The sequence below is a fragment of the Miniopterus schreibersii genome (genome assembly GCF_964146895.1).
Source record: "Miniopterus schreibersii genome assembly, chromosome: X".
Taxonomy (NCBI): domain Eukaryota; kingdom Metazoa; phylum Chordata; class Mammalia; order Chiroptera; family Miniopteridae; genus Miniopterus; species Miniopterus schreibersii.
The window spans coordinates 52,934,839-52,951,808 of NC_138104.1; the positions used below are offsets into that span (position 1 = coordinate 52,934,839).

The 16,970-nt window shown below is 40.3% G+C and overlaps 1 protein-coding gene across 4 annotated transcripts in view; it reads right to left on the reverse strand.

The window, feature by feature from the left end:
• The window catches only part of ARHGEF9 (Cdc42 guanine nucleotide exchange factor 9), a 393,542-nt gene that overhangs the window by 184,166 nt on the left and 192,406 nt on the right, over nt 1-16,970 (reverse strand). For 2 of the 4 annotated variants that reach the window (XM_081126016.1, XM_081126015.1), the window contains exon 1: nt 10,006-10,464. The exons of 1 other annotated variant lie outside the window; for it this stretch is intronic. In XM_081126016.1, the coding sequence (XP_080982142.1) occupies nt 10,006-10,035 (30 nt within the window). In that variant the 5' untranslated portion in view covers nt 10,036-10,464. Of the gene's footprint in view, nt 1-10,005; nt 10,465-16,970 lie in introns of those variants that run through there. One more of the 4 variants, XM_081126014.1, reaches the window with a different exon arrangement.

Genomic DNA, 16,970 nt, shown 5'->3' on the forward strand with positions numbered 1-16,970 from the left:
CCTCCCCTCCCCTCCCCTCCCCTCCCCTCCCCTCCCCTCCCCTCCCCTCCCCTCCCCTCCCCTCCCCTCTCCCCTCTAGCTGTCAGATGCAACCACCTCTCCCCTCTTCTCTTCTCACCCCCTCTATGTGTATCACCAAAGAAATCCTCCGCTACTCAGTCTTATCATGTCATTGTGCTTTCTGCCAGGCAAAGTTTCTGAGCTTGGCATTCAAGGTACTTCTTGATATGGCTCCAATGAACCTTGCCAGAATTACTGGCTTCAGTGACATCAAAGCACCCACATGCTATTTACAGAACATACTAGCACTTTCATGCCTCAATTCTTTGTCTAATGTTGTTTCCCTCTGCTTGGAACATTTCTTGCTTCACCTACCATGCTTATTCCCCACACCAAGCCAACAGTATCATCTGAAAGGCTTGAAGGTACAGTTTAAATACTATCTTTTTTAGGAAGCCCTGCCCAATCCTCTGAAACGCTCCTCCACTATGCTTTTGCTCCCTGATACTCCCACATCACCTTCTTTGTACCTCCTTTAGCATTTCACCCAGGCTGACTTTATTTCTCCCTTACTGAACCATTAAGCTCCTGAACACATAAACCACATCTTGTCTTTGATTATATCACACCTCAGCCTGGTGTATAGTATCCTGGAAATAGCAGCTGCTTAATAAACATCAATTTTCTTAAAATGACCTGTTAAAATTCATTGCAACATTGTTTATAATGGTAAATGATTGGACACAAATTAATTGGCCATCAATAAGGAACACAATAGAATCTTATGTAGCCATACAAAAGGGGGTATCTGTGTATATACCGATAATAGAATAATCTTTGAGTCATATTGTTCACTGAAAAAAAAGGCAAGTGCAGAACTGTAGAATATGTTACTATCTATATGAAGTAAAGAAAATGTGTGTGTATGTGTGTGTACGTACTTAGAATATCTCTATACAAACACCTAAGAAACTGATTTTAGTAACTGTCTCTAGACTGTGTGACTGAGGACCAGGAGAAGGAGGGAGACATATGGAGACTTAATTTTTGCCACATTCTTTTCCCTACTCTTTGAATTTTGTACTATGTGCATGTATTACCTATTCATAATAAATAAATAATTTTTGTCAAGCATCTATTACATGGGGAAGAGAACATATTGAGTTGTTATTAAGTATCGACATAATTTTTTTTGGATTAGCTAGAAAAGACACTAAGACATGTAACATGATTTGTCAGTGATTGTACACAAATGAAGTAGTAGTTCTGAGCTATCTTGGATGGGCTCTGGCTCTGAAGGAAATGTAAAAATAATTACAACAAAAATTTATATAGCTTTTACTCTGTGTTAGGCACTGTTCAGGGTACTTTAAAGGTATTCACTCATTTAATCTGTACCACACTACGAAATGGGTACGTACTACTATCTTCCTAATTTTATTTTTTATTTTTTTTAATCTTCACCAGAGGACACTTTTTCCATTGCTTTTCAGAGAGAGTGGAAGGAGGAGAGAGAGAGAGAGAGAGAGAGAAAGAGAAACATCGATGTGAGAGAGACACGTCCATTGGTTGCCTCCCGCTCGCACACCAACCAGAACCGGGGATGGAGACTGCAACTGAGGTATCTGCCCTTGGCCAGAATCGAACCCGGAACCCTTTAATCCATGGGCTAATGCTTTAACCATTGAGCAAAACTGGCTAAGGCTATCTTCCCTACTTTAAAGATGAGGACCCTGAGGGGTTAAGTGGGATGCCCAAGACCACACAGACAATAAGTAGTGAGAGCAAGCAGGGAATCTGGTTCTAGGGTCTGTGCTCATAACCATTACATTATGTTGCTGATACCAAGGCAGAGTGATGAAAGCTAGGGGACTCTGCCTGCTGTGTAGTCAACACCTAGTAGTTTATAAGTAATCAAAAAATACATTGGATGGATGGATGGATGGATGGATGGATGGATGGATGGATGGATGGATGGATGGGTGTATGGGTAAGATTGGTGAGTGAACTGGGAGTGGATAGAAGGATGGTTGGGTTGTGAAAAGAGTAAGGCTTTTGCAATCAGATAAGTCCGGATTTGAAATATGATGCTGAGCAATATACTTTATTGAAACCTGAGCAATATACTTAAACTCACTATTGCTGTTTCCAAGCTGGACTAGACTATGAACTCTGGGAGGGCAAGGACATTTATCTTTCATTCTCTGTTGCATTTCTAATGGCCTGATGTATAGTAGGTGGTCAGTGAATATTTATTTCATGAATTTATAAACCAACAAATGTTGACTTTAAAACCTAATTTGTAGAGGATAATGTGAGAATTGATTGAGATAACATTTCATATAACTGGCACATAACAGTTATGCTTCCCTTTCCCCCTACTAAATTTGCTTCATGAACATCGAAGAAGGTACATATAACTGGGAATTGGGATATATGGATTCTTTTTCCAGTTACTGAGTAGTTGTATGGTCTTAGGTCAAGCACTCTCCCTCTCTGAGACTTAGTTTTTACAATCTATAAAATGGGCGATATTCAAACACTTTTGTGTGGGAGGTAGGGAGAATGCAAGGCAAGCAAAAACCCTCTTCCAAAATCTCAAGCAACAACCCAACATATACAGAAAAAACCCAGTTGTTCTTGATAAATCAGAAGTGTGAGGTCCAAACTCCTGCTGCCCCTGACCAGGCTCTCCCTTGAGGCACTGCCATGGTAACCCAATGGCTCTGAGGCAGAGGTCTGCAAACCTTTTCTGTAAAGGACCAAACAGTAAATATTTTATTTTATTTTAAATATGTCTTTATTGACTTCAGAGAAAGGGAGAAAGATAGCTAGAAACATCAATGATGAGAGAGTCACTGATCAGCTGTCTCCTGCATGCCCCCCCTATTTGGGATGGAGCCCACAACCTGGGCATGTGCCCTGACCAAGAATTGAACCACAATCTCCTCGATCATAAGTCAGTGCTGAAGTGCTGAGCCACACCGGCTGAGCTAAATAACAAATATTTTAGACTTTGCAGGCCATATGGTCTCTGTCACAACTATTCAACTTTGCTTTTGTATCATGAAGGTAGAATAGGCATGGCCATATTCCAATAAAATTTGAATTTCATATAAATTTTCATATAATTTCATGTATGTCTATCACAAAATATTCTTCTTTCAAAATTTTCCAACCATTTAAAAATGTAAAAATCATTTTTATCTAACTTGTGGGCTGTAGTTTGCTCACCCTGATCTAAGGAGTTGAGCTAATTTATCACCAAGGTCAACCAGTTTAGACATTACATTTGGCAGTCCAAAAGTAACATGAGCACTGGGCCAGCATGGCTCAGTGGTTAAGCATTGACCTATGATACAAGAGATTGTGATTCAATTCCCAGTCAGGGCACATGCCCGGGTTTCAGGTTTGATCCCCAGTAGGGGGCGTGCAGGAGGCAGCCAATCAATGACTCTCTCATCACTGACATTTCTATCTCTCTCTCTCCTTCTCCCTTCCTCTCTCTGAAATCAATAAAGATATATTTTAAAAAGAAAAAAAAGCAACATGAGCAATGTAGAGAGTAAAGCTTGAAACTATACTGTTGCCATGGAAATTCCAGAAAGTAGATTACAGAGTGGATCAGGTCTGCTCTAGGTTAGGAAACTACCTCGAAAAGGAAAAGGCTCATGTTCCGTTCCCATTTCTCCTTTTCAAGACTATACTGCATTTTAAAATACTTGGTAGTTGATCTACTGTGAGAACTTCAACTGTCACCAATGCCTCCCAGTCCTTCTCTGAGCTGCAATTATTGGTGATGCAGATCACCAACTTCCTGTTGGATAGTTCTCATATGAGGCTGTCCAAGCAACTCAGACTCAACATGGCTCAGACTGTACTTGTTATCTCCCCTTTCCATCCTCTCCCTAAACACTGCTCCTACTGTTGTATTCCCCATCTCTATAAAGGATGATACCATCCACTTGGTCTCACAAGAAGAATCTGTCACTGGAGGAAGCAAAGGAGGACTAAAATACATCCAAGTTCTGATTGATCCTTCACCGAATTGATGAAAGCATTTTAACTATTGGCCAAAATTTATAATTGGCCACATCCATCAGATTGTAGCTCATAGTCCAACGCTGAGTTCCAGCCCTTAAGATTCTGTTTCTACATTGAAAGACATATATGTGGACTAACTGTGACAATAACTGCGGTTTGTTTCCCCAACAGCCCATTCTCCCCTTGTTCCTTGGTATCAGAAACCTTGCCTGTAATTGTTAGCTGTGCACATTGCCATCCAGTTTACATGACTACATTTCCAAGTTTCCCTTGCAGCTGGGAGCCTCCAGGTGACTCAGTTCTGATCAATGAGATATAAGTAGAAGTATTATTAAATAGGACTTCTAGGAAGACTTCTTTAAAAAAGGCGGGACCTGAAGAGTATTATGCTAAGTGAAAATAAGCCAATCAGAGAAAGACAAGTATCACATGATCTCATTTATATGTGGAATATAATGAGCAAAATAGACTGACAAACAAAATGGATTCAGAGACATGGAAGCATGGAACAGACTGATGAATCTCAAAGGGAAGCAGGGCAGGGGGAAGGGAAGAAATTAACCAAAGAGCTTATATGCATATATGTATACCTCATGGACACAGACAATAGTGAGGTAGGCTGGAGGGTAGGCGCGCGGTGGAAGGGGTCAGTGGGAAAAAAAGGGACATCTGTAATACTTTCAACAATAAAGATAAATTAAAAAATAAAATAAAAAGTAGGGTCAAGTCATTTTCCTCTTCTTTTGCCCTTCCTGCTATCTAGAGTGTGTATGTTAATAGATGTTCTGAAACTTCAAAACCCATCTTGGACCATGAAGCAACTTCAAGAATGAAATCCAAATGCTAGGAATTGTGGAGTAGAAAAGTCCTGACACACTTCCCGAAGCTGCTATACTGGCCCAGGTATGCCTATCTCCTGAGTTCTTTTATGTGAAAAAATAAAACCTATGTGTTTCAAGCCAATGTAGATAGATCTCTGTTATTCGTAGCAGAATCAAATCAACTTTTAAACTTAATAGTTGGCCATTCTATCTTGCCTATACAGAGATTTCCACCAACTCAAATATTGTGACTTTTATGAAAGCCACATGAAATTTGGCATAGAATCTAGTTCAAGATTTCATATTCTTCTCCAAAGTATTAGCATATAAAGTGGGACAATAGGAGTGGACAACCCTTAGTGCAGGCAAAGAAAGAGCACACTATCTCTAGAGAATATTTTTAAAGATTAAAAGTCAAAGTGTTGTCTGTGTGTTTTTTATTATCACCACAGACCAGCAATTTTAAATGTCAGTAATAAAATACTCCTCCCTGAAAACATATTTTGTTGGTCAAAGTTCTAAACAATTGTTACTACTGAGTTTTAATCATCTATATAAAGTTTCAAATTAGCACCTTTTATTATTTATCCTTTAATAAAATGGAAGTTGAATTCAGAGAACTTCCAGTTATATAGTTGCCCCCCACCAAACACACACAAACTTCACATGTGTGTTCACTTTGTAAAGGTTTAGAATCATTCACGGTAGATTTTGGTGTCTTTTTTTTTTTTATTGATGAGAGAGAGAGAGAGAAACATCAATTTGTTGTTCCCCTTATTTATGTGTTCATTGGTTGACTCTTGTATGTGCCCCGACTGGGGATCAAACCTGAAACCTTAGAGTATTGGGAGGATGCTTAACCAACTGAGCTATCTGGCCAGGGTCTGCCTGCAATCCCTCTGGTGTTATATTACAGCATATAAATAGTAGGTTCAAAGTAAACAATGGTAGCACAGTGCTTGTAAAGTTAAAAAGAAACAGAATGTTACTTCAATTTCCTTATTCATATGACAAATTGGAGTTTTTGTTTGTGCTTAAAATCTAAAACAGCCCGACCGGGCGTGGCTCAACGGTTGAGCATCAACCTAGGATCCAGGCAATCAGGGTTCGATTCCCGGTTAGGGCACATGCTCAGGTTGCGGGCTAAGCACCCAATCAATGACTCTCTCATCATTGATGTTTCTATCTCTCTCTATCCCTCTCCTTTCCTCTCTCTGAAATCAATAAAGATATATATATATATTTTTTAAAAAATCTAAAACAGCAAAAACAATACAAACTGCAAGGTGTACTATTTTTGTTCAGTAAGTGCACATTTTATATCATATAATGTTACTTAATTTATTTTTTACATTGAAGTTTAGTGTCCTTTTCCATTGTTAGTAATTTGAAAATTAAAAAACAAATCAAGAAAACAATTATTAGTGATGATTATTACTGAAAATAATTTTGTAATATAGAAGAGAGAGAACTAAAAATGATCCCTTCCAGATATCACACACGTTAAGTATTCCACATCTAGTACTAATAATAAACTTAATCTTCTCCTCCAGAATCCTAGAAAGCAAGGAAGTGGTTCATTGGTAATCCACATAGACCCAATCCTCAATTAGCTCCACCAGAGGCCAGAAGCCAGAAGCAAATCATGTGATCATTGGCTTAGATATGAAATGCCCTTGAATGCATCTACCCAGTCTGTTCATTCTAGCCCTACACTCAGACATCTGAGAATCAGATGGATGGTCAGAAAAGAGAAAGACACAGACCATCTATAAATTATGCTACAAAAGACACAGCCCTTTCATACAGATTATCATCACTTTAGTCCAAGCCACCATCACCTCTAACCTGGCCAATTTAAGACTTTCCTCATAGCTCTTTTCCTTTGCCCCAATATAATCTATTCTCCTGTTAAAATTTAAGTGAGATTATGTTCCTTATCTGATCAAAGCCTTCCCCAAAACTACCCTTCTCATGCAGATTAAGTGTCCCTAGGACATTGGATTCCTTGCTATTACTTAAACAAATCAGTTGTGTGTTCCTGTTGTCCCTCCCTCCACCCCCCCTTTCTCACCCCCCCCCCACTGTTTCTTATGCCTAGAACTGTCTTCTCCTAAACAGCTGCATAAGATCTTGTTCCTTCATTTCCTTCACATCTCTGCTCAAATATCCCTTAATCAGAGAGGGTCTTGCTGATCTAATATATCATCCCACCTGTTATCTCTCTCTATTCTCTTACCAGGTTTTTTTTTCCTTCTTAGCACTTCCAGACATATTATATGTTTGTTTGCATAATTGTTTAGTGACTCCCTCAACCTCTAGAATGTAAGATTCATGAGAGTAGAGACTTTGTTTTTTTTCACTGTTGTCTCTCCAACACCTATATCAGTGCCAACTCAGAGTAAATACTCTATATTTTTGTTAAATGAATTAATGATCTCAATAGTGCTTATAAGGTACTTCATCCCTGTCTTATGGATGGGAATACTGAGGATGAAAGAGGTATGACAATTAGCAAGTGTTTCAGAGCTGAGAAGTGTAAAAGCTAGGCCTTCAACCTCAGACTTATGATTCTAAAACCAGAGTTATTTCCATCCTAGGCACACTGCTTAACCCAGAACAAATCGGCATTGCGGGCAGAAGCTATGAATAAATACACTGAAAAATCTACCATCAAAAATGAACACACAGTCTAGCTGGCATGGCTCAGTGGTTGAGCATCGACCTATGATCCAGCAGATCGAGGTTAGATTCCCCCTCAGGGCACATGCCTGGGTTGCAGGCTCGATCCCCAGTGGGGGCTGTGCAGGAGGCAGCTGATCAATGACTCTCATCATTGATATTTCTATCTCTCTCTCTCCCTCTGTCTTCCTCTCTCTGAAATCAATAAAGATGCATTTTTTTCAAAAAGTGAACACACAGTTTTTAACACTATCTACAGAGACAGATTTTATTCTGTAAAATCCTGACTGATGTTTTATGTTCAAGGACCTTCATTTACATGTGACACTTGCAATCTGTTATAATAGTCAAATGTTCTGAAAAGAAATCTCACTGTTATAAAAAGTTCAATCTGAATTTCAAAAGATTTGCAAATGAAAAAACAAGGAGCAAAGATCTTTTGACTAGTCACTTTATAAAACGGTAGATATATACTCCCTATTTTTTTTTTCATAATGAGCCACTAGTTAAATTTTATCCAACATTTACTTCTAGGAATCTCAGAATCTCAGATATGGAAGGAACTTTGGTGATCATTAACAGACCCATTTAACAGGTGAGAAAACTGAGGCCCAAAGCATTCTTATCAAACAGGCTGGAATAGAATTTACTACCCCTATCTTTTGAATTCTGGCAAACAGTCAAAGAAAGGCTTTCATCATATAATATTCTCCATTTCAATATCTTAAAATATCATAAGATTTCCCCATCGATCAATCTCTAATTATATAGTCTCCTCAAAGTGTCTGTTACTCTCTCTTCTCTCTCACACACAGTTGGCAAAACTTCAAATTTCTCCATTAATTTAATCTGTTGTCAGTGGGTGGCTCTGGACCTCTATATTACAATATATTTAGAAGAAGAGGGAGGTCTCACCCAGACCCAGCTAACAGAAATACCAGAACTAGCATGTTTTATTTTTTTAAAGCAAACTTTGAGCATTAGTTTATCCTTAAGGAAGTCCTTTCCCAAGATCATGACTCTGTTCTTTTCTGCCTCTCTCAGCACCATTTGAACTGATGAGTCTGTGGAGGAGTGGGGAGGGACAGTGACAGAGAGTCAGGAGACTCAGCTTTGCCTTCACGGAGCTGTGTGACCCTGGGTCAGTCTCTCCCATTCTCTGGGTCTCAGATTTCCTGTATGGATGACAGGAACTTGAAGGTCTTCTCCTGCTTCGATCTTTTCTGGGTCTACAAACATTTGAAATAGCCATGATGGGACCCCAGGGAAAGAGGGATATCTGGGACTAAGAGTCTCTTGAAGCCCTGGCATACAAGAATATAAACTGGATGCCTTCAGGAACCACTAAAACAGATCTAAGGAAGAGGACGGGTCCTCAGAATACAGTCCTAGCCCACTCCAAATTCCCTCTTCCCTTCCAGAATGGGAGCAAAAAAGGAGTTAAACATCAATTTTTGCCCAACCACTTTAGGCTACTTCAATTCAGCTTCTGGTTGTGGGTGGCAGTGCAGAACTGTGGGCTGGCATGCCCATCAGTGTCTGTTGACCCAACCCAACTGCCCTCCAAGACCCTCTTGCCCATGCCTCCCAGCTGAGGATAAAGGCACGGGGGCCTGCAACCCCCAGAGTCCCTGACCAGACTTAAGCTACCTCTAGCTGAGTCAGAGAAGCATCAAGATACAGCCACCACGTCCTCTCTGGAAGGGAAGTCATTCCAAGGTCTCCAGGTAGAGAAAGGAGCAACATGGCATAAAATGTACTGTTGGAAGATAATACTGAACACACACACAAACACATACTCCTTGGGTGAGTGGGTAGTAGCTCTCTTAACTGAATGGGGTCCAGACCCATTTCTAGAATAAGGATCTCTGCAGCTCTCTTTCCTTGACAAAACCCCAAATATGGATAAGGTGATCCCAACCCAGGCAATAAAGGGCTCCAGAGCTCCCCTGGACAGCTTTCCTGAGAGTGGCTTTCTGGCACTCATGCCCTGGGGCTGGCCAGAGTAAGGGGGTACAGGATCTATTTAGGGGACTATGCAACTCTCCCATACTACCTCTTTCACAATCCCAGGCTTTGTAACTGCTCCCTCCCTCCCAAACCCCCGCCAGCTGGCCTGCAGCCTGCAAGCCTCGCTGCTCACAGGGAGCCCCTCTGCCAGACCCCTTGTTACTTTGGCTTTCCAGGTGACCTCCACTACCATCCCACCCTAATCTCTCAAGTGGGGAGGAGGCAGTAGCAATGCGGAGGAGGATGGGAGGGGGCTTTCTTCGGTAGGCAGGCAGGCGAGCATGGGCTCCTAAAATGGCCACAGCAAGCTCTCTGGTGTCTCAAGGACAGCGGGGAGGGCGGTGGGCAGAGGCGAGGGGGCCTACTGCATAGCGGCTGGTGGAGGAGCTGGGGGTGGGGCTCGGAGACTGAGGCACAAGCGGGGGAAGCCAGGGTTATATGCACTCACCATTCCTGATCCGCCCCTTATCCACTGCATGGTGCCTGCGAAGCCCGGCTTCTCTGAGGCCCGGGTGGCTGCGCAGGTTGTCTGGGGCTGGATGAGCTGGTACGGCGGGAGCGAGGGAAAGCCCCAGCGCCCCCTCCGCCTCCCCTCCTCCACAGCACTACGGCCCAATCCCCTACGCCCTGGACCTTGCCTTTAGTCAGGTCGTTCCATCCCAGCCAGCAGGCTCTGCTTCTCTGCCCCGCAGCTCTCAGCTCTCAGCTCTCAGGGTGCTTGGCCACGGTAGAAGCGTGGGCGGGGGGAGGGGGGTGTCCCAACCGACTGCCTTTGTCTCAGGCCAAGGTTTAAGAACTGGGAGGTGGGGTGCAGTGAGAGGATGGGGGTGAATAACCTCCGCCTGGGAGAGGAAAACTGCTACCTCTGCTGCCTCCCACCGTGCTGGAGTTAGATGCTGTTTATTGTGGGGATCCCTAATTGTGTCGAGTCAGCTAAAAGTCTCCAAAGTTGCCAGAGGTGTTGGGCCAATCTCCTGAATAATAAGATCCTGCTCTAGTGGAGCAATGCCAGTACTTTCACACCTCCCTCTCCCCAGCCTTCCCTCTGCATACGCCCCTGGGGTCTTCTCTCCTAGTAGGTACTCTCTTGGGGCATTCATCACCATAATCACTTTTACTTCTCAGAATAACTCTGTGGAGGCAGGCATTAGTATCTCCATTTTACAGATCAATAAATGGAGGAGTAAAAGTAGTAAGGGGCTTGTCTAAGTTCACATAGAAAAGATAAAGCCTCCACTTTACCTTCTGAAGCTTTCCAAGCTTCTTTTTGTTATCACTCACAAACACAGACACACACACACACACACACACATTATTCCAGGATTCTGGAAGGAGCTCACACCTTCAGGATTATAAAAGGTAGCTTGTCGATGGATGAATTTTCCATTTGCTTATTTTGCTGAGAATGAGTCAAATGAACATCAGCAAAACAGGCAAACGGAGAAACCGCCCACCTTTTCATGATACCCCTAACTCTGGGCATTGCAACCCAGACTGGCACCTTTGCATTTCTTTAGAGCTGACATTGTTGGTCACATTCACACCCATTATACCATACAGTCCTTACAAGAACCCTGTGAGGTGAACATGACAAGGAGTGTTGATCAGTCCCCTGCTACAGTTATAAACACTGAAGCCCCAAAATTGAAAGATATCTACTCAAGGTAAAACAGCTAAACAAGACAAGAATCTAAAGCTCCTAACTCACAAGGAAGGTCAAACAAGAATGAGATTACAAAAAAAGAGGTTGCAGCTTCAGCAAAAAAGAATTATAAAATATGACATCAGAAAGAAGTGTCCGAAGGTGATTGGTACGAAGACATCACTGGCATTGCACACACACAAACTTATTATCTTCTAATTCCTAGCAAACTGTCCCCACTTCATCTGAGCCATTGTTTTGGCCAAACATAGCTGGCCAAAAATCAAAGCAGCTGCCTTGATGAGGACCCAGTCCTAGGAGGTGTACAAGCAAAAGCTGAATGGTACTTTGGCAAGGGATTGCTGAATTAAATGGGAGCTTAGCCTGGGTGACCTTTCAACTTCCTCCCAAGTCTAATAGTCAAGTAATTGGAGATTCTACAATGCTCTCCTCACTTTTTTCCACCTCTGGCCTTTCATTCACACTGAGCCTCATGAATGAACTTCTCATGACAACCAGTCCATTCAAACTGTCATGACTCTTTAATATATCTTTAAGATCTGGCACTAGGCATACTACCCCTAAGAAGCTTTCCCACAATACTCTAGGATACTGGTTTTACGGTCTTTCATCTAACTCCCATAGTACTACAATTTAGCCTTCTCAACTGAGAATGATCTTTTACTTACTAGTTGTTGCAGGCTGAAGTGTGTCCTCTATTCTTATGTTGAAGTCCAAACCACCAATGCCTCGAAATGTGACTATTTGCAATGAAATATTACTTGGCCATAAAAAAGAATGAAATCTGACCATTTTCAATAGCATAGATGGACCTAGAGGGTATTACTCTAAGTGAAATAAGTCAGACAGAGAACAACAAACACCATGTGATTTCACTTATATCTAGAATCTAAAGAGTAAAATAAACAAACAAAAAAAAAGAAACAGACTCATAGATACAGAGAACAGACTGATAGTTGCCAGAGAAGAGCAGGGTTGGGGGCCTGGGTGAAAAAGGTGAAGGTATTAAGAAGTACAAATTGGTAGTTACAGAATAGTCATAGGAATGTAAAGTACAGCATAGGAAATATAGTCAATAACACTGTAATAACTATGTATAGTGCCAGGTGGGTACTTAAAATATTAGGAGGAACTACACTGTAAAGTACATGATTATCTAAACACCTGAAACTAATACAAAATAATATTGAATGTAAATTATAATTGAAAAAATATATATAAAAATAAAAAAGAATGTGTATTTGCAGACTAGGTCTTTAAAGCAGTAATTAAGTTAAAATAAGGTAATTATGGTAGGCCCCAATCCACTATGTCCGGTGTCCTTGTAAGAAAAGGAAACTTGGGCAATGATGGGTATAGAGGGAAGACCATGTAAAGACAAAGGGAGAAGGCAGCTATCTACAAGTCAATGACAGAGGCCTCAGAAGAAACCACCTTGATCTTGGACTTTTTTTACCCTTCAGAATGGTAAGAAAATAAATTTCTGGTTTTTAAGCTATCCAGTCTATGGTACTTTGCTGTGGCAGCCCTGGCAAACTAACACACTGGTCATGTGTATATTTTTTCATTTCTTATCACTTAAATGGAATTATAAGTTGTTGTTTTTTTAAAGCAGGGACAATGAATTACTCACCTTGGTATTTCCTACAACTGGATATCTTGCACATACAAGATATCCAATTAAAAACTTGGACTTATTTTTGATGGATGTATTCATTCAACAATATTATTGACCGCCTATGTGCCAGACATTGTAATAGAGTCTCAGGATACAAAACAAAGTTTCTTATGGACCTTACAATCTACTTGAAATGGAGTAAAGATAGACAATAAATAAGTAAACAAATAAGATAAAGATTGTGATATATGCTCTGAAGGATATAAACCAATTTATATGATAGAGAGTAGCCCTGGGATTAAGCAAGCTGCCTATATCAATTATGTTCCAGTCAGAAAAACAGAAACCTAGATTTTTTAAAGAGAGAACATTTAATACAGGGAACACATCATACCAGCAGAGCTAAAGAGCCAAACAAAGGATGGTAAGATAAGCCAGAATTTAGCAACCACGGTAAACTGCTACCACTCCTAGGGCTAGATGAATAATGGGAAAAAGTAATGTTACCATAACACAGAAACTGGTGCTAAACTAAACTAATAGCATGAGGTTTGTGGCCTGATGCTTCACGTGCCATGAATGTAGGAGTCCTTAACAGAAGTTGGAGTCACAGAGGAAATACATCCACTTCCAGAATATACCTCTCTAAAGCAGTGGGTAGAGGAAATATCATGGCTTCTTCTTCATCTTGCCCACCAATCTCCCACAGGTATTTCTCATGGAATAGAAGAAGACAGACAGTGAGGGAGCCTATGAAATTTAGTTTGTAGGAGAAGAGTGAAGAATAAATCTGAGAGCAAGCAGTCCAGTGTTATTGTCTGTGCCTAGAGAATCTTGCAAAGAACAGATGTTGATTCCAGAGGCGAAGAAGCTATTGAATTCAGTATGTCTTGAGTACTTATTTGTCTCAAACCATGTGAGCAGTTAGAGGCAATATAATGTAGTATGTAAGAGAATAAGCTCTGGGGCCAGAGTGCTTGCATTCAATTATTAGCTTTGCTACTTACTTGGACAGGTTATTTAATGTTATGCATTTAGATAATTTCCTTATCTGTGAAACAGGACTAATAATATTATCTCCATCATAAGATTGTTATAAAGATTTGATAAATTAACCTCATGGGGGGAAAAACAGCACAAGGCTTGGCAACCAGTAAGCATTCAGTATAGGATAATAGAAATCTGGTAAAGGGGTTTCCACAATCTCTGTGCCCCAGACCTCTCCCTTGAAGCACTGTGATCTCTCAGAAGCTTATTTGGTACTTAGCCTAGCACCAGCCCTCAGTGGACAAGTGCCAAATGCTGCCCTCTTTTCAGCCATGAGCAGAGAGGAGAGAGGCAGTCTTAAATATGTCCCCAGTGTAGCACATTCTCTTTATTTGAGTCCATAGTGATTCTAAGAGCCTAGAGTCAGGCTTCTGGGAGCAGAGGCCCCATCACCCCAAGCTGGTCCCTTACCTGCTGTAGCTGTGGCTTTATGCAGATCTTGGTAAAGAGCTGAATTCACTACAGGTGGGTAACCTGGAACCTGAGACTCAGCTTCTTTGAGTCTCAGGTTCCAAATTACTCAGTGAACACACTAATTGTTTACCTAACAGTGTTAACAGTGCTAAGCAATCACTTATCCATAGATACCAGAGTTGTGGAAGATCTTAAAGATTATCTCCTACAACATTCTAATTTTACAGATGAGAAAATATAGCCCCCAAGAATGAAAAGGACTCGCAAAGTTACAAAGTAAATAAGTTAGTGGCTGATCTGGAATGAGAACTCAGACCCTTGATTTTTGACAGTGAATAGAATGCAGTAGTGAAAATGGGTAAAAGTTAAAAGTATACAACTACTATAATGCTAGTATTGAGAGCTTAAAGCTAACATCTACATTATAACTTGTGTTGTCCGAACAAAATGATATTCAGTACATATGTCACTACCTATTCTTATTCATTCATTTATAAATTCAATAAGTATGTGCCTGTGTGCAAGAAACAATGTGTTAAGCACCGATTATATAGCAATGAACAAGACAGAAACCACTCATTTACTGATTTTTATTCAATAAATAAATAAATGAGATGAATAAATATGCTAATAAAGATGGTGAAAAGTGTTGTGAAAGGACAAAGAGTAACTATGGGGGAGGAAAGAGAGAATTTAGATAAATAAGGCCTCTCCAAGAAAATGACATTTAAGTTGAGGCCTATGGGCTTAAAAAGTAAGCCAGCCATGTAAACAGGTAGGGATAAGTATTCCAGGCACAGAAAACAGTGTCCAGGAATTGGAAGCAAAATGAGGCTGAAACATAGAGAAAAAAGAGTGTTGGGGACAAATTTGGCAAAAACCAAGTCACATAAAGCATTGAAAGTCATTGTAGAGAATCTGTACTTTATTCTGAGCACAACAGGGGCGGAGGGGTATTGAGAGGTTTTAAGCAGCAGAATGAGTTGATCTGAACTTGTACTGGAAAGACACTGAAGATGATAGAAGAAAAACTACAACTATGCACCACTTAATGAAGGGGATACTTTCTGAGAAATGTATTGTTAAGTAATTTCGTAGCTGTGTGAACATCATAGAATGCACTTACACAAACCTAGATGATATACCCTACTAAACACCTAGACTATATGGTATAGTTTAATGTTTCTAGGCTATATGCCTAAACAGCATGTTACTGTACAAAATAATACAAGATTCAATCAAGCATAAGAGAATGATGCAAACAAGAGATGGGGTAAGGATGAGATGTATGACGTTGCTGCTGGCATAACACGGCATACTGTTTTATGGCAAACTATTTTTTCATAACTAGAAATAATGATAAAAAGTATAGTACAGTAAACACCTAAATGAGTAACATATTTATTATCATTATCAAGTATTATATACTGTACATAACTGTATGTGCTATACTTTTATATGACTGGCAGCACCATAGGTTTGTTTACACCAGCATCAGCACAAACACATAATGCGTTGCTTTATGATGTTAGAATGACTATGCTGGTACTAGGTAATAGGAATTTTTCAGTTCAATTATAATCTTAGGGGACTGTACTCATATATGTGGTCCATCCTTGACTAAAACATCAATATGTGGTTCATGGTTGTATTTGAGATATATTTTACTTGGAGGTAGGAACAACAGAACTTGGTGATGATATGGCCATGGAATGTCAGGGAAAAGACAAAGGAATTATGGATGACTCTATGATTCTGGCTTGAATAACTGGGTAGATGGTCGCACCATTTGCTGATGTGGGAAGACTGAAATAAGCATAGATTTGAGGAGGGGAGGAAATCAAGACTTCCATTTTAGATGTATTAAGTGCGAGCTGTCCATTATTCATATTATTAGAAGAGATGTCAATAATACAATTGGATACACAAACCTGGAGCTCAGGACAGAAGATTTGCCCCGAGATATACATTTTGGAGTCATTCTCATATAGATTGCATCAAAAGACACCAGGCAGGATAAGATCATCTAGGGAGAGAGTATAGATAGAAAAGGACCATGGACTGAGTCTTGAAGCTCTCTAACAATTAGACTACAGTTGATTAGGGAAGGAGGGGCCAAAAATGGAGACTGAGAAGTAGTGTTCAGTAAGGTAGAAAGAAAGCCAGAAAAAACTGCATTCAGGTAAAAAAAAAATTTAAGGAATGATGCTGAAAAATTGAATGACTGATGAGAGATATGTCCATTGTATTGGCAACATGGTCATCCACATTGGCCTTGAGAAGAATAGCTTCATTTACATGAGGTTAACAAAATCATACTGGAGTAAGCTGAGAAGTAAATGAGGAGAAAAAAATAAATGAGGATAAAGAAGTAGAGACAAGTATGGATAACTCTTTGAGAAATTTTGCTCTGAAGGAAATAAGAGAAATAGGGTAATATTTGGACTGGTATATGAAGTCAAGGAAGTCTGTTTTTTTAACATGAGGTTAAAAACATGATGATGGGAATGAGAAAAAGAGGCTGATGATAAAGGACACTGCTACTTGAAGCATGGTCCACAGATCAACAGCATCATCATCACCAAGGTGCTTATTATAAATGCAGAACCTTAGGCCCCATCTCAGACCTACTGAATCAAAATCTGCATTTTATCTAGATAGCTAGGTAGTT